We start from the raw sequence: 18,965 nt of genomic DNA on the forward strand, positions 1-18,965 counted from the left end.
TGGATCCCCAGGATGCACCCGGCCATAATAACCTTTGCTCCATGGTCCTTGTCTCCTGTTGTCCCTTATTAAACTTTTTACACTTTCACAGGAGAATGAATGTGTTTTCCACAGCAACAATGAGCTCCTTGGGTCTGGCAGCCTCCAGCATTTAGGCGAAAACCTTCCACCAGCTTCATAAATGCCCTGTAGTTGGAAAGGACAGAACCCTGACCACTCTTCCACATCACACATTATGTTGAAAATTTCTGTAATTTCTCCCTTTAGGCTCTTTTTTTGAGACAGATGATAGGCATTTGTGGCAGATGGAGACAGCAAGCTCAGTAGTTCTTTGCCCAGAAGGTGAAGGTCTGAGGCCTTTGATGCTCCCTGTGGCTCTTCTGTTACACTTTTCAGTTTTGCTAAATATTTTTTATCAGACCTGCACAGAGTACTCAAGACAACAACAAACAGCAGCTTTATGCAGTAGTGTACTGAGGCTCTATGGTTGGCTTTCTGTGTACTTTCTAGTAATTTCTAGTGTTTTTTCTGATTGTGGAACACCAAGTTAATTCTTCCATGGATGTACCACTTATAACTACAAAAACTTGTTCCTAAGGGCTAATAGCTAGCTTGGTCTTAAAAAAGGGAAAGTATTTTTATTTCACATTGAAAGCCCCACAAAACCCTCAGAAACGTGTCTGAAATTACACTGTTATAGTAAGAAAGTAATTTATTGTTATTAATATTATAATAAAGAGGAGCATGGAATTAAAAACTGATTGAAAATACTTAAATCTTGTTATGGGGGATAAGTCTAAGAAAGTCAGCCACTGTTTTTATCAGTTCTAAGAGGAAACTACCCTGTTTACCCTGTTCTAAGAGGAAGCTACCTGCAACAGCATTCTGATAGCATTGTATGTCCTCTCCACAGCCTCCACAGTTTTAAGAGGAGGAGTGTGTAGGCAGGAGACCATAAAGGACAGTTTTAGCATAGTGTATTCTTTCAAACATCACTCACATTACTTTTATTTGTGTCCTCTTTATTTTACCCTCTATCTGAAATCCTCTGAAAGTAGTGGAACGATCCTTCTCAGAAAGCTACCATTGCTTAGAGAGAGATCTTGGTAAAACTCAGACATGCCAGACACTTCAATGCACACAAGCAGAGCAGTACTTTCAAAGAGAATTAGCTTGAAAATATAAATACGTTCAAGTGCTCTCTTGGATTAGAACCCTACAGGCAATTTACAGCCTTGGCTCTTGCAGCTCACTGCACTTCTACTTCAAAACACTCTAGCTCTACACACAAGAACAACAATAGTTTTGAAATGTGATCTGCCCAGAAACAAACTCATCCTGTTCCTTTTATCTAAGATGAAGATGAGAAATGATAATTTATAAAGCAAGATGTTTCACCCAGACCTTCCCTGTCTCTCTCTTTGATATATCTAACTCAGAATTTTTCAGTTTGACTGTGATGAGAATGGAGCACATAAAGGAACAAGGAAAGAGGGTATCCACTATGCATGAGAGGCTGTTTTCCTTAGGTTGTTTATGCAGATCTTGGTGACAGATGGGCTCCAAAGAGCCAGCACCAACAAAGGAGCCACTGCTCAGCCCTGCCCTGTGGAGCCACCTCTCTCCATGGAGCACACAAACACAGGCTCTCTGTTACCTGCCCAGGATGAACTGCTGTGACTGCTTATTTATACCAACTCAGCCAGGCCTAAACACCCTGCTTTCCTTCCTAATTTGGAAGGAAATTCCAAATTTCGATGTCCAAGCTGCTCTCCAAAATCCACTTCCAAAAGACTGAGACTCACAAGGCTTTTAGGATGCTCTTCATCTGTAGCCCATTCCTGAACTGTGAATACTCTTGATGCAGTTCATGGGACTGTTGTGAAGGCAATCAGAATGAATCTAAACACTTGCTCAATCAGCCAAGACAACTTTGAGTACAGCACAGGAGTTCAGATGAATAGATTATCCTAGAAATCTCTATATATTGGCCCTCAAATACAGAGGATGAAGTTCCTTAGTAAGATTTTTTATATTTGAACACAGAATCAATATTCTAATAAGTTGGGGGGTTTTTTTTGTTTTGTTTGTTTGTTTTGGTTTTTGTTTGTTTGTTTTAAGAATAAATCTCCCAGTAAAAAAATTCAGCAAGAGCTACAGAATAAGGAACACCAGCCATAATCTTAGATGTCCTGAAAAAAACTTGAAATGTTCTTAGACAAAATGGAATCTGGGAGAAAAAGAGAGAAAGTTCCTTCAATACCTTAAAGGACTAGCAATGGTGACCACTCTCAAGCATGCAATTCAGGTTAAATAATAATATATTGCAGTCACCAGATGGGTCACCTACAAAGGGAAAGTAGTATCAATCTGTAAACCCTCTCTGAGTGCTGTCACTGACATAATTATTATTGGCAAATCAAACCACAATGACAAGATAAGAAGCAGATCACAAAGTTTGCATTACTTTTTCTTCTGAAATGGAGACTTTATATTAAAAAGAAACCCTAAATTGAATACAGTATTTTTTCTGTAAGATTTATGGAAAAACATAGTCTACATTGGAGATAAAAATGTAATTTTTTAAGGTTGCTGGATTAGAAAAAAGAAATCTTTTATAGACTTCTCTATTCTGGGAAGCCTTCCTTTTTTTTTTTTTTTTTTTTTTTTAATACTCCCTAGAAAGATAAAGCCTTAGGAGAAACCTCCCCTTGCATTTCTCTGGTTTGAAACTGGTTTTTTTCCAAATGTAAGATGATTGTACCACAAGGAATTCAAGGTTTTGTGTGGAAGGTAACACTGCATGCAGCCTACAAACTAACAAAGCAGACAATCATAACAGATAAAACCAAAAATGTCAGATGGAGCCTTCCTGAATTTATTTGCTAATGGCAAACTAGAAATTTCTGGTTTGTACCAGTAGTATCTCATAAAACATTCCAATATATTCTTAGAACATGGGATTAAAAGCTTTATGTAAAAGATCATTTTACTAATCTGAAACCTCTGTGTGTGGTAACATATAAATCTGTGATGCAGTTGAATTTGCCCCAGAACAATTGTTGAAATCTCAGTGTGTGTGTATTTCCATCATTAAAAACTCCAGGCCAGTAGATGACACATTTGGTTTAGCTTTTCCAAAAATCAGTTTTCCTTTTGAAAAAAACCCTCATGTGAGAACAAATAAAACAGCATTCATTTTAATTGTGAAACAAGTAATTGCTGAATGTGATTAAAGTTCTCTGTATCCAATTCTTTTAAGATACCTGTGAGAAAAAGAGCATAGTTACAGAACCTTTGGTGGCCATCTCGCTGTTTACTCACCCATCTCTTGCCTAGTACTGCAGACTCCTGTCCCATATTTTTCTAGCTCTCTGGTCACAGTTTTCAAAGCATTAACATCTGTTTCTGCAAAGCCGAGGTAGTTATAAGAACCCATATTGATTACATTCTTGATAGTCCTTCCTGTAAACCTACAATTAAAGCAAATTTTGAACAATAATGCAATTTTCCCTCCAATCCCAAATGAAAAGGAAAAAAAATCTCAAAAATTTCCCGGTGTCAAAGTCCTACTTGAGAATTTACAATCCTCATACTCTAACAGCCCAAAAGTTTTTCTAGCCTTCTTCTTTTCCTAACTAAGTACTGCTTCTGGTCAGAGTGCTTTCTAGAAGCCATGCTGTAGATGGCAATATACTGGTGTGGGATCAATGGCTGTTTGTTTTAAATAAACAAACAAAATAGGACTTTATTTAAGGACAACTTACAGACATTAATTTTTCAAGCAAGTTGTCATCTGCTTCCATTAAGTCATCAGTGTTCTCACACACACATATAACTTAAACTTGATGAAAATATGGGAAACACTATGATACATTCTCAATAAGCTCAAATATAGCCAACCTACACATTGTCTATTCTGTGAATTCCCATAGCTGTGTCATTCAGCTGCAATACACCAAAACCTTCAAGATGTAATCTGCTTAAAACCCACTGCCAAAGACTCACAATGAAGGCAAGAATTCACATTCATGCAGTGCAAAAAATTATGATATAAAACCTAACCACGGGATAAACCAAATTTTGTTGCAATATTCAGAGTCAAGGTCTGTTGTTATAAATGGTGTGTGAGCAGTCTTGTGCTGACACAGCCAAACCCATCTGCAATTGAGTTGGAAACCTATACTGCATTTCCAAACAAATACTCAGAAGGGTCAGACTGTCAGCATGGTGCTGACTGCAGAAACATGTTGGTGGATATTAGACAAGCATCTGGACACAACTTTCTGTGCTTTGCAGAGGTGTCAGGAGGACGCTGATGAGGCTGAGAGCAGCACAGTGTAAGGTGACTCACCTGAATGTCCAGTTGTAATCATCTGTAACGCGCTCCATGAGGTCAAACTGTGGCCCAGGGACACTGCAAATGGGACGATTCCAGTTATCCCGTATTCTCAAATAGAGGTTTCTGGTGTAAAAGTTCTCAAAATCTTGATAAAGTGGCACAAAATCCTGGTTTGAAAACATGCACAGGGTTATGTTGCTGTGAAAATATCTCCTTCTGTACCCAAGTCATTCCTATTAACAAGGAAAAACTGATTCATCAATAAACAGAGAGCCATAGCAGCCACACGGTCCTGTGTCACTTAAAACTCCAAACAGCAATACTGTATAACTACTATAATTCTTTTAAAACACATTGTTGTATTTCTTAGAGGGTAGAGTATTTAGTTTCTGTTTAAAGATTGGGGGATTTTTGTTTTATTTTTTGGTTGGTCAGGTTTGGTTTTTTTTTTAAATTATAAACAAGTTGGTCTAACTCTCCCTATATATCCTGAAAGTTGGAAATGAAAAAAAAAATCAAGATTATTTCACTTGAAGAAACCAATTGCTTCAAATTGAACATTTTTCTATGTGTGGAGCAGATTGCAGAAAAGTAGGATAAACAACTCACTACATTTCCTGAAATGCTGGATACATAAGAAATAGCTAGTCCAATATATGAGAATTGGGCATTACTGGCCTAGGGTCCAGTTGCAAACATCCAGTTAAGACATTTTGGTTGAGAATTAATGAATATCCATGGATTTTACTTGGAAATTAAATTTAAACAAAGCTTTATATGAAACAGCAATATATCCTTGTTGAGCACTGCATACAATAAACTGACAAAATAACATGGCGTGCAATTAACATGTGGGAAAATTAAATAAACATGTAATCCATAGTGAAGGACAAAAAAATTTAACTGGCACAACTGGAATTAAAAAATGGCCAGACCACGAAGTGAATTGAAAGTGATATTCATTAAGTTCTGCATGCATATTTGAAAATCTAAAACAGGAAACAATTTCAGGAGTTTCATTTGCAAGAGAAACAGTAAAACTCTTCATGTTTTTACTTCATTATGCCAGGTGTTACCATAAATGATGACTCAAACTGCACAGAGAAGGAACCAAAAATTTTAAACAAAGTTGTAAGGAAGTTGATTTTGCTAAGGTGCAAGTTTCACTTGGAACTGTATGGAATGAAAAAATTTTGGGAGTTACAAGAATCCAATAATAAAATTAGAACTTACAGTGAAAGACAGCATACGATAGCCAGATGGGACAAAGGAAAATTGGGATTGAAGAGATTTGGAAAGAAGATATGTTTAACAATAAGGCATTTATGAATTTTCTTTTTCTGTGGATTGACCTAATATTCTGAGATTCTGTTTCGCTGAGAGTATCACGCCACTCTTGGAACGAGGTGAACACATCCCTGGGTAAAAATGATGACTTTACATAAATGTAGGTACATAATCATGCACATGCATACAACTCCACTGGCAGGGTGTGTCACTCCTCTCACCCCTGTGCAACGTTCTGTAAAATGAAAGTTGTCTGCCTTGTTACTTCCACAAATTGCTGTAAATCACTTGCAATCAGAGGAAAATTCAGCTGTGGATACATAATGACTTTTTCATACATACTTTTTGTTGTTCTCTCTCCGCAGCAATGTTACGTTTTTCTAGTCCCCAGGCTCTCATAAAATCTCGCAGGTAGCCAAATATTGTTCCCACTGCAAACCCCACGAAAGTAAAAACTGCAACATACATTGGTGCCTGTTCAAAGTGCTCAATAAATGTTTTTTTGTAGAGGGTTCCGTTTGATACTCGATTCTTCTGAAAAAACAGAACAGAAAGTTCTGATTAATAGATTTAATCTCATCAAAGCTTTGACTCTTTGACCTTGGGGCAAATATTTTTCACTAATTAGGAGAGACATTTAGACCTCACACTATGTACTAGCTGAAGAAGAGGACCTTTAACACTGCTGTTGCTACTGACCACAAGTATCTTCCATTTTCCCTCCTCTCATGTCCTCAGTTGCAGATCTCTTCACCACCACTCCCTTGTCTATTTTGAAACATATGAAACTTATGAAAGATTGGCTATGTATCATTGTGCAATTGGACAATTATTTCAAAGGTGATTAAATGGAAACCACAATACTCTGTCTCGCAAGACAGAGCTATAAAAAGGGAAGGGCAGCATTAAAAGCTCACCTACACTATCCCTGACTGCTTCTGGAAGTCTTGTGTAACCAACCCGTTGCAGCAACTAACCTATATAAAACAAATCCTGCCTAAAACAGGGCAGCTTTACCACAATGTCCTCCAGACCTGAGGAAGCATCCAAAGCAGTTATGATAGTTATGATCCCTGCCTTCTGCTTCTGTTCTGATTTCACAAATGCTCTTAATCCTATTTTCAGTAACATCTCCCCTAATTCTTAGGCTACTTAAGGCAAAATAGAGAAGAGCAAAACTAAAGAAAAAAAACCAAAACCAAAAAGACACACAGACAGCCATGCCTTTTGGAATTAGTGATCCCATTGCGAGCAAATTCTAGAAATTTACAACAGCATGTGGACAAAATATTCTGTCATTAAAATATATTGAGATTTCAATTTTCAAATTAAAGAAGCAAAGTTTTTTGGTTGCCATATTCAATAGGCTCATCAGACTATTCTTTAGAAGAGTAGTAACTCCCTTATTTCTGCAAAACATGATGGCCTTTACAGTTACTGTCTAATAACAGCCAATCTGCTAGTTAAAATTAATTCAAAATTAACAAAACATAATCCAGAAAAAAACAGTGCCCTGTTAATAAAAGCCAAAACCAACCAAACAAATACCCAAGACATATATTTTGACATAGTGCAAAACTGCCAGCATATGAAGAAATACCAGTAATACATTTCTGCCTGTGGGAAGGATGAACTAAAAATGTAGATTACCTAGTTATGTAATGTAGCAAGCTGAAATAGAATATTCATATTAAGAACAATTGCCAATTCACTATACTTGTAAGGACAGAATATTATTGATCTTCATATTGCATTAAATGTCTTTATCCTCACAGGATTTAGATTTCTGTTGTAACTTGTTGGTCCAATCACTGGATTCCCCAATGGTTTTGAGGAGAAAAAGAAATTTAAAAAAAAAAAAGACGAAGAAAAAACCAAAAGCATTGTCGGGCACAAGAGAAAATAGAAAGGCTGTTAAGGAAACCTAAAAAAGAAAAAAAAAAGCTGGCTGGGCTGAACAGAAACATATTTAGATTTTGGAAACACCTGCAAGGGAGAAGGAATGCAGGACTGGCTCTCACCATGTGAGGGAACACCTTTGAAGAAATTATACACATGCTCTCCTACCTCAAGCTAATTGCTCTTTTAGGGCAACCTATTTACCATGAAAAACACTTTATGAGTATGAGTTAAATACACGGTGAAGTCAAATTTCACATGAGTCACAACAGCTGTGTGCACACAGCAATGAGATAAAGCAAATATTTCAGAAAGGATTAAGCTCTGTCCTATTACTTTACATTTGCCATGGGCTAAGAGCATGTTTATGGTCATCTGTGGAAATTCAAGTGGCATTGTAGTTTGATGTTCTTGAACCAATTGGCATGAAGCTATGATGATGTGATAATACACCTGAGCTCAGAGGAGAGAGTTATGATGTTTCTGTTCATTGATTTTATTAAGAAGCACTTTATTGCTGTAAACCTTATTGGTGAAGGAACAGGAAAGCTCCTGTAACATCCTTTTTCCACAACAAAACTCTGCTGTTGTGGAACTCTCCTTTCAGCAGGTGCCATTTGATGCAGTCAGCATGACACGTGTATTTCACCAGGTAACCACTGTCACTGCCCTTAATACAAACAGCTGGGAGGAACAAGCACAGATTGTAGTGAAGTATGAAGAATGTGCAGCCAGATGTGACCCACATTCTCCAGGCTACGAAGGACAAAACCCAAGTCTTTGAACAGTTGGTGCAAGGCTGGGAGAACAAATACAAAAAATACAGTGACACCTTGTCTAAAAATAAAGTGAGGAAAACAAAGAGTATTTACACCAACCTTAGAGTCCCACAAATAAGTAAAGAGTCTCAAGAAAGAATAATCAAAACAAGTGGATTTGCTGCTTCTGGAGAATGGGAGAGTGGTAGCAGGGATGTTTTTGTGCAGCATTTCTGATCCAAGTGTGGGGTATATGAGTGACTGACTGAACATCATGTGGATGTTCCATTTCAGCCAGTCTAAATTGGCTGAATTGGTCAGTGCAGCAATGGCTGTCATTCTGCACTACGATATTGTTGACTCTTTCTATGTTATACAGTTTTGTTTCAGAAGAAGGAGGTGGATTTGGAGACTGTGCTTTAGAACAGCAGCTATACAGTGAAGGGAGATGTAATTCAACTGTTGCTGGCACTGAAATACAGCAGATTTCCTACAAATGCCTGAAACAATTCAGAGATCATTAGTTACACCATTACACAGCAGATGCTCTGCTGGATTGTATCTTATTGCCTGTAATAACACCTGCAGTAGACAGTGCATTTTCTACTCCATACCTTAAACTGTAGCAATTGGTTGGGCAAAGACTCTAAAAAACATATATATCCTTTCAACTTTAGCAACTGGTAGCTTTGAGATTTTATGACTCTAAGACTATCTTATCACCTTATAATAGTCATCAGGGGAAAGCTATGAATATGTTCCATCATTTTTGAACCTAAAAATGTTGGGGAAATAAATTGTGACTTTTGGTAATTCATTTCATCTGTAAAAACATGTTTCCTTTTTTATAATGAAATTTCCTGACAGTGTCACGACAGTTTACTTTGACTGCTGTGCTTTCCTACTCAGTCAATTACACAACTCACAATTTTCTATACTTTAGTACATTCTGCCTCTCCATTTGTCTCTTCCCAACCTAGAAAAATCTTAATCTATATAATTCTAGTCCAGTCTCTGTGTCTTTACATGGATTTAAACTCCAAAAAATAAATTTAAAAATTCTGTATTTTCATGCTCAACTTTCTCTTCACTCTGCAAAAATCAATAAAACCTTTTTGAGATGCAGAGGATGCGAATTAAAATGGCATACTCCCTTTGAGGGCACAGTAAGGATTTATACATCTGCAAATGATGCTTTGTATTCTTTTCTGTTGCTTTTTAAAGACTGTTAACATTCTATTTGCCTTCTTGCCACAGTTTCACCTCTTACGCTTACGCTTACATATATCCTTCCTCAGTTGCAAAAGAGCAAATTTATAGAACACTGCTGTTTGTGCATTCTTGGGACCATTTTCCCTTCCAATTAATTATTTGGTTTTCATTTAGAGACCCGTAATTTTTTTCTGATCTTTTGTCAACATTATACACACTACCAACGAGAAACTTCTGCAGTGTTTCCTGTTCAGACCTAATTTTTCAGCAACCTGAAGAATTCTGTACTGTCAACACATATTGTAATCTATTTCTCCTCACCCCTTTTTCCACACTACTGATGAAAGTATGAGAGCACATGTCCAAAGAGTGATCCCTGGGGGACTCCATTCCCTGCATTTCCCTCGTTAGATTTTCAAAATTGTTTATTTGTAACCCCTAAATTCTCTGGCAAAAAGGGGAACATGAACAGTAGCCCAGAGTTACTCAGCAACTTCATCTTTGGCTTCCTTTAAAAATCTTGAGTAAACACCTCTTGTGGTATGTTAATCCACATTTTACTGGCTTGTTTTAAAAATTCTGCTGGCGTTTCAAATCAAAACAGTTTCTCAGTGGCCTGCCACAAAGTACATTTACCTTCCAGGCACAAATGCAGGGAATCTACTGGTGCAACATAAAGACACTCAACACAGAAAGGCAACGGGTGAAATTCAAAGAGAATGGATGTTTTACCAAGGAGTTTCACAAGTCTAGGAATTCATCAACTTCTTGGAAACCAAAAGCCCAATCAGGATATGCAACTTTTGTGTGTTGATCCTCTGCTTAGCTGGTTTCCAGTGAGATACTGCAGCAAGAGAATTCCTTGCTGCAAGATTTTGATGCCAAGGAAGTCCACAAGAGTGATGGCAATGCAGCAAAGTCAGCTTTAGCTAAAATACCTCTTAGATTCCCATCTTCCCATTAGCTGTAGTATTTCAAAACTCTCCCCTAATGAAGAACCCCTTCCAAATTGCCTTCAGTTTTTCAAATGGAGAAATCAACTCTGACAACAAATCTCAGAGTGCTAGTAGAAAGGACATCAGTATAAAATACTGAATATAAGGGACACATAATTTTAATTGAAATAGCTTGCTCTAATAATAATGCAAACTCATCTTGAAGTCTATTAAACACACTTCTGGCAATACCTTTAGAAGCAATAGTTACAAAATATATTTTCATTAGCAAAGAAAAAAAATTATAGCTATACAATAACACGAATAATACTTACATATTGTTCACACTACTGTTAAAATTAGGAGATAATTTTTTCATTGCATTTAGGTTCTCCAGCCCTTGAAATTGTGGTAATTAGCATGAGCCAAATTTGCATCAAGGGGAGAATGAAGAATGGAACAGTGCAGAGTGCCAGAGTACCAAAGCTGTGTGCTGGCCGTGAGGAACTCCCCAGCAAAGAGGTAACCATGTGTACTGGATGAGTGGAGCTGTATCAAGGAAACTGAGCCCCAAAAGCCATGTTTTCATGAAAATCTGTCCTACAGAGACAACAAATTCTAATTAAATATTCTCCTGCTATTACATCCACTTCCAATGTAACAGCAGATAGGTATGTCCTTGAAATAAAACTACTGGGAGAACAATAATGCCTTTATCTTGAAAGATAAGTTCCCTGCCAGGAACGAAATCTGATCCAGAGGTAGATGTAGGTTTATGTATGTTTCTGGATCAGATTTTATCAAGTTGTTGCATACAACCTACTAAAAAAACAATGCAAGCTGACTGATCTCCATAATGCTTCCCATACAGATATGCATAAGAAGAGCGAGGTGTTGAAAACTCTGACCCAAGCGACAGCCATGTTTGCTCAACATCTGACAGACCTACAACATGACAGTGAAATCTTAAGCAAATTAGGGCAGTGTGCTCCTACAGCAAAAAACCCATGGGAGAACAGACATAATTGCTAATGCAACATCTGATTGCTTGCAGGCAGTTTGGTTCTAAATAGGTGTTTCCTCCCCAGCATTTGAAGAACATCTGGGACAGGACCCTAAATGTAGATGATTTTAGATGTCCTAGGATGAGTGAGACAGCCACATGGGGAAGAATTTAAATATCAACATAAATAATGTCATAGATGAGTGACAGGATCTACAGAGGCCTGTAATCTTCTGGAACACAACAGGATTCCATTTCAGCCAAGGGAAGGGCATGGCCCAGCTGAATCCCACTCAGCACTTGCCATTAGACAGTCACAACTTTAAGGGTCTGGTGTGCAATTCTGTCTCTTATAGATCATTGTCACCAGAGGGCTGGGTCCCAAAGAACAAAACTGTCAGGTTCTGTGCAAACTCACCACGTTGACAGCCACAGTTATTACATTTTCCCAAAATCACTTAGGAATCCATTAGACACTGGAGGAATCTAGGTGATTGTATGCAGTTCCCAGCAGAAAAAAAAAAAAGGAAATTGAAATTATGAAAGCAGAAGTCCCTGAAATGAATACACTACTGACACAAATTGAGATTACTTCACAAAACTGCCCACTTACTGGCAATGATATCCTTCACTTAAAATGAGTGATTTGTTTTCTCTAACAACACATTTCAGATCTTAAAGGCTCAAGTTTCTAAACCGTAAGGTTGTATGCAAAAACAGCTACACGGGGAATTAATAGATTACTGAACTATAAAGACAAGACTTAAATTAAAAAGAGTTGTGAAACTTATAAGTCTAGAAGGTGCTAAAATGAAGGTCACTGCCTCTTGCAATGTGACAAAGCCACAAGGAAGTGGCTACAACACAAACTACAAGTAGCAACCAAGCCAAAAAAGCTTTGGTTGTTATTACTGTGCCTGCAGAATCCTTGTTTTAGACTGATGATTGATTTCTACTGAAGTTTCAAGAAAAATATACACCTGGTAGTAATACAATCAATAAAGACTAAGAGTAAAATCTCCAAGACAGTCCAGAAGGTTTAGGAAATATAGGACACCCTTAAAATAACTTAGGAAACCATGTACTCTTGAACTTGCAGAGATTTAGGATTTAACAATTCAGAAACTCTAAAAACTTCCCTCCCTGTAAACAGTATTAAATGCTGCTTGTTCCGCTGTTTGAGGTTTGTTTGAAGTCGGGATCTTCACCACACTTTTCACAAGCATCAGGAAATGGCTTTTCATTTGTTAATGAACTGTCATCTAATTGCTGACTAAAAACTTGCAGCCTCTCTCCAAGACGGCACACTACAGGCAAACACCACAAAGGTGTGAAAAAACAGAGGATATTCACATTCCAGACCTGCCTAATCTTTCCAGCTGGACACAAATTAAACTACAACATATTAATCCTGCAGCAATTCTTTCAGCATCAAATACACAAGTCTTGCTGGCTATGACATTAAAACTATGAAAATACAGATCTGAATGACAAACATATTAGAACATACTGTGAAATGCTGTTATGTAATGAGGAAATAAATACCCATACTGTATAATTTTCAGGCTAACACTTTACTCTGATGCTAAAATCAAACTATTGATTGCAATGTAGGAGGTTAGGAGGATACAGAAGATCTTCTCATAAATAAGATCCAGCAAAAGCATTCAACAGTGGCAAGGGTTCCAAACAAGAAGAAATATGAACTCAGAAAGTGCACATTTTATCTTAGTTTTGTAAGATTTTATTAATATATTTATATTAATTTAGTGTCTTATCTGATATATCAGAAATTCTACCACTGCACACATTACAGGCAACATGCACTCCAACCTTAATGAAATTTCACCTATTAAGAATTTCACCTATTAAGAAACTGCCTTCTGTGTGCAATTTTTGCAAAACCTACAGAAAACATCAACAATCTTGCATGAATTTAGTCCAGCAGGCAGAACTGCACATTGCAGAGTGGTCACACCACGGTGCTTGTCAAAAGAAAAGCCACCTGTAACTCTTTCCAGCACAAAAACTTAGACTAATGCACACAGACTCAGGACAAAACCCAGTTGCAAACCATGAAAATGCAATCTGATGAAGGGGAGAAAATTCACAGAAAACACTACTCTGAACTTCAAGGTTTATAAACTGCAATGTAAACCATAACAGCTACTACCCAATACCAAATATCTAAGGCACTTACAAACAGTACATGTGGGATAAAAAGAACCACAGAGCAAACTCTTTTCCCAATGGCTTTGCATTTGTACATTTCAAGCAATAGTAAGAAACACTAGAAAGAAAAAGTAACATGATTGTCCTATACAGCTGTAATTCTCCTGTTACTCCCAGAAACTTCAGAGTGACTCAATGTAAATTGGAAGGCAGGGCAAAGATGGAGGTTAATAATTTTAAATTATTAGAGACAAAACAATAAAGTTCACTACCCAGAGAGATACTTACAAACACCAAAAGGTATTTCCTAACCTTGCAGCAATTACAGAGCAGAAAGCCAGGCATGTGGAATCAGAGAGAAGTGGATGAAACACCTGGGTTACAGCAATCCCCACATAGTTTGTGGTGTCAAGTTGCAGTGTTTGCTATGATTTCCAAAGCTTAGGGTAAGTTACAGGATTCACACTGCTTAGTTGCATCAGAGTATTTCCTGATCATCCAAATCCTATGGCTTTGGCTTTAAACATACACAAACAAACAGGAGGATGATGAAGTGGCATCACTTCAAAGGCTGCCAGTTTCTGCACATGATTGGTGATGATCTACTAATATGGGCAGACTTCTGCTACTTCCAGAAGTGATCTAGCATTTAGAAATTAATCCTATGGATATCACGTACATTTTTGATATGAAACAGTTTATTGGGATGAAGACTGTAATAGTGCAAAGATTCTCAAGTTGTGCTAACCAGATTGTTAGTGATTTTGCCCAGTGTGGATTCTGAGTTAATATCCACATGATGCAATCCACCAACTCCTACATACTTCCCTCAAAGTGACTTTGAACCAGAAAATGTTTTAGATAGCTATCAGATTTCTCTTCACGCAAAATTCCCTTGTGGAGAAAATGTTTCATCTTTTGCTAAAACTAGCATTATGAATCCTCGTTGGATCCCTGACCTTTCCCCATTATATACCACAGCAACTTCAAACAGGGCCATGATTTTGCATAGATTTAATAATGAGTTTAACACACATTCCCTATCAGAATGGAAGTGGCCATGGATGCTGGATCATGTCAAATAAACATTCAGAAGCAGTCTCAGGCCATTCTTCATTCCTAATAGTACGGCATCAGTTTGGATAAGGACTTCTAGAAGTCTTTAATACTTCAATACATCCCTTGTTAAAGGAGGACAAATGTATTCACACTTCTTACCTGAAAATTGAGTATCATGAGGATAATTTGCACATTATTTTCCTTATTCTGACAGTTATGCACAAGTTAAGCTGAAACTGTGTGCCTTCCAAGACATTCCTATGATTGCAAGGAGTACCTTATCATATTTCAAAAATGTGATGAAAGAGAAAGTCATTGCCAATTTTGTTAATGCAATCAGTTTAGCTGGATTTATGCTATCTCCTCCAAGGTAATTAACTACTTTAAAATTATATTTAAATACAAACATCTTGACGTATCACAGATGGAGAGGCAAGAGATAAGAAATTCCATAGCAAAAATCCCCAACAGGGAAAGCAGAATTTCTCATGAGCAGCTGAGAAAGAGGCAATCCAATTTATGCTGCTATCGTGACAGACAGGGTGATTAAAAACTCAGTAGGAAGATGACCATCTGGGTAGGCAAGGACCACCTCTGAGTTAGGTTAAGATTTCAGCATCAAAAGAGAACCCTAGGGTGAAAAAGGAATCAGAATAAATTCAGTTAAGGCATAACATATAGGATTGTAGGACAGAAGATTTCGAGGAAGCTGAAGACAATACCCATCCTTATGAACTTGTCAAGAAAATTAATAGCTTGACACCTTCAAACACAGTAAAAGATGTTTTAGCAAGAAGACAAAAACTCATTTAGTCAATCATTAAGCAACTTGGTAGCAGTGACCATGGCTAATTAAAGTCAGTTGTCCTACACCAAAGCCAGCATCACAACTGGTGCATGTGATCAAATCTCTGCACCATTTAATTTAACAACATGATGAAGGCTGTCACCCCACCTGTCATCAAAGTGTCCTCAGAGAACCCCGGTCTAGAGTAACCCAGATTCACCATCTTGTTCCCTAATGTAGAAAAGCTACATAGTTTAACCAGTGACAACCAATTACCTTTTTCTTTTTCACCTAAAAATCTACAGAAGCAGTAACATCCTGCTCTGGCTATTTTTTTGTTTGAAAACTATCAGGAAAAAGCAGTTTCAAACTATTATGGTTAAGTAATGCCACACCTACACCTATGAGAAACTCACAACTGGATTCCTCCAGGTACAACAATTTTCCCTTTTCCCACCAATTTCAATTTCTGCCTTGTACTACTGGAAAAGATGATCTTGGCCTATATGACTTCTTAATTGCTATTTAATTGTTACATTAATTAACTATTATTAAATTGTCTCATTCAATCAGAGCTCAAAAAATTTCATTTTACTTCAATTGCTTGAAGATCAATGAAAAAAATCTAGAAATAAATTGATGCTTTTTTTTAAAGTGCATTATACACTGAAATGCTCTTTATAAGTTGTTCCAGTAATTATCCGTCATAACACTGAACATGAGACCTGATGGCTTTCATTCATCTGAACCTTCTGTACCTATCCAGGTGTGCAGAAACACCCTTAAATAAATGCTCTCCTCAGATTTTACAGCAGCCTAGATACAGACAAAAAGGGAAGTCCTCACCCCACCAGGTACTGATTTTCACCAGTGGATCAATGCCTACACAGAGGTAAACACCCAGAGCCTGTGGTTCTTGGCTGAAAAGACAAAGGTTAGGAAAAAGAAGCACATGAGAAATTCAAGAGATAAAAATCAGGTGCAAGATTACTGAGGTAAAGGGGTGATAAAGTGCTTTGTTGTTTCAGCAAAGGAAGATGCCTTTTCAAATGTGTAGTAAGAAAGTTGAAAATTAATGTTTGCATTTGAACAATCTTAACCTTTTTTTTTTAAGAAAGCAATGGCCTACTTCCTCAAGTTACCATCTCTCTGCAAGTACCCAAGTACCCATAAAGTTTTTGAGCTCACAGAGCAATTTCAATCAAATCTGACTGATATCAACTCTTCTAAAAGCTTCAGGAAAATGTGACCTTGATAGGGCAAAGGGATCCAAATCCCTGAAGGACAGACAGCAATAACTTGGCTCTTTAGCCATTCTTGGAGTGAATTACACAAGCACAATTGCAATAACCCATGAACCAGCATCTCTTTAGGTCTGAACAAGGTTCAGCACATTCTGCCTCTTGCCCCTCTGGAAAGAAAGGATGGGGTAGGCCAGCTGGGATGTTCCAGGGTGGTGGAAGATGCTGGATATGTAACAACATGAAATCACTGCTTGTGGAAAAAAATGCTTACAGGCATTTCACAAGTCTTTCCCTTACCTCCATTATTATTTCTTCCCATTCTGCCATGGGACAAATTGGAAGACAATACTCAAAACATTGCTGCACTTTGGAAGTAATTTCAGGAGACATTGGCAATGTATTAACTCAAAGTTTTCATTTATACTGATCACAAAATGGTAGAAATCAGGGGACTTAGGAAAAGCAGGAAATGGAACAGCAGAATCACAGATTTCAGGAGAGCATAACTGTACCCAGAAGTAGCAGCTATTGCTATAGGAAGCAACATTAAAAGTAAAAGGAGTTAGAGAAAAAGCAGCCATCTCTTAAGAAACTCATGTTAAGGGCAAAAGGACAAACCATTCTAGAGCCACTAAGCAGTACTAATGCAGGTCTCAGCTGAAGTGTCCATCCAGTTTCAGACACTGCTTTTTGAGAAAGAAGAGGTGAACTACATGGAGAGAACTGGGAAAAGAAGCATAAAGTCTGGTCAAGTAAGTTGTGAAGAAAGAATGAACAAATCTGAATTGTCTGGTTTAAAGAGAAGAGAAAACCCTAATGACTGGCAGCCTAAGAGTCTTCAAACATGTAAAAAGATAACTGCAAAGGAAAGACAGTAATCTGCTCTGTTAAGCATCAATATGATTAAATTACACCCAAAGTGATCTAAATCAGATATTAGAAAGAACTTTGTACTGATAAAATCAGTTAAATGTGAATCTAGAGCAATGGAGGTGTTTCAGATGGATATAAACCTCTAGTAGGGGCATTTCATTTAAAGTCAAAGCTGATATTGTCTCTCAGAAGACAGAAGAAAGCAATGCTGTCAGTCTTAACAAAACCCCAAACACAGTGACACATCTTACGAGGTAAGAGACTCCAGAAGAGCCTTCAAGATATTCCAGCAGAAAACCAGCTCTGGATAAAAGTGATTTGCAGAAATGGACTAGATAAAGTTTGTCTAGATGTCTAGTTTGACATCTCAAACTAGATAACATCTACTCACCTCACGTTCCTAAAGCTCACTATGACATGAAATGTGTAACAGAAATAACTGAGAACTGCAAAAACAGCTGGTACATATTTTCAGAGGGTGAAATGTAAGCAGATAAAGAACCTCTGATTCATAGATGCTGGAAGAAGGAAACAGGTATACAGACTTCCTGCTTAAAAAAAAAATTATCAATAAAATTTGGGAAGTACCGAGATACAGCAACAATAGATGGCAAAGCAAAGACTGGCAGGGTCATCTAGAAGGATCTAGAAGCTCTGATCAAGAACACACTCTCCTGAGCTACCAGATATGTTCTAAGAGCAACAGAAGATGCCTACACACCAATCTGACTCCTTGTCAACACAATCCAAAAGGAAGGCTCATGTAAACAGAATGTGGTTTTAAAGCCCAATAAAGTTTAAAGATTTTAAAATATTAGTAAAATAGTCTCTTACTTCCGAAAGAAAGAAGTTACTGCTAAAATTTATAACATAAGCAAGTAACAGTAAAAGTTCACACAGAAAATAAAGAAACCTTTTTCAGAAGACCTCACGTTTTACCTCTACCCTTCCAAATCTGCAAAAAACCCACAAAACCCCAAAATACAAACCTGAGCATAAGAGAAATATTGTGCCCTTCTACAATGACTGCTACAAATGTATTTCTGCAAAGAGGCAAATAATGAGCAATGACAAAAGGTCCCAGTTTTCTGTCTCAACTGCAGTGGAGAGAGGTTTCTCAAATTTGTTCCAACAACTTTAGTTTGTCCAGGAACTCCCCTTAGAGGATGAACTACATACTTACAGCCACCATCCAGCAGAGAAAAATATAATTTACTTGTGAAAAATGTCCACATATGCAAAATGATCCCAATAGTGTGTTCCATGGTAGAAATCAGTCAATAAAGAATGAATAAAATTCAGCTACAATAAGGGAAAAAACCCCAACAAACTACCTGAGGTCCCATGACAGAAACTCCTAGTAAAATCTGTCCAAGGAGACACTCCTGTAGGTA

The 18,965-nt window shown here is 37.4% G+C and overlaps 1 protein-coding gene across 4 annotated transcripts in view; it reads right to left on the minus strand.

The window, feature by feature from the left end:
* Window positions 1-18,965, minus strand: part of SPTLC3 (serine palmitoyltransferase long chain base subunit 3) — a 98,030-nt gene that overhangs the window by 43,821 nt on the left and 35,244 nt on the right. For 3 of the 4 annotated variants that reach the window (XM_064415429.1, XM_064415430.1, XM_064415428.1), the window contains 3 exons: window positions 5,972-6,163; window positions 4,355-4,509; window positions 3,325-3,473 (listed from right to left, as the gene is read on the minus strand). In XM_064415429.1, coding sequence (XP_064271499.1) covers window positions 3,325-3,473; window positions 4,355-4,509; window positions 5,972-6,163 — 496 coding nt within the window. Of the gene's footprint in view, window positions 1-3,324; window positions 3,474-4,354; window positions 4,510-5,971; window positions 6,164-17,962; window positions 18,169-18,965 lie in introns of those variants that run through there. The other variant, XM_064415431.1, reaches the window with a different exon arrangement.

This window comes from Passer domesticus, chromosome 3, assembly GCF_036417665.1.
Source record: "Passer domesticus isolate bPasDom1 chromosome 3, bPasDom1.hap1, whole genome shotgun sequence".
Taxonomy (NCBI): Eukaryota; Metazoa; Chordata; class Aves; order Passeriformes; family Passeridae; genus Passer; species Passer domesticus.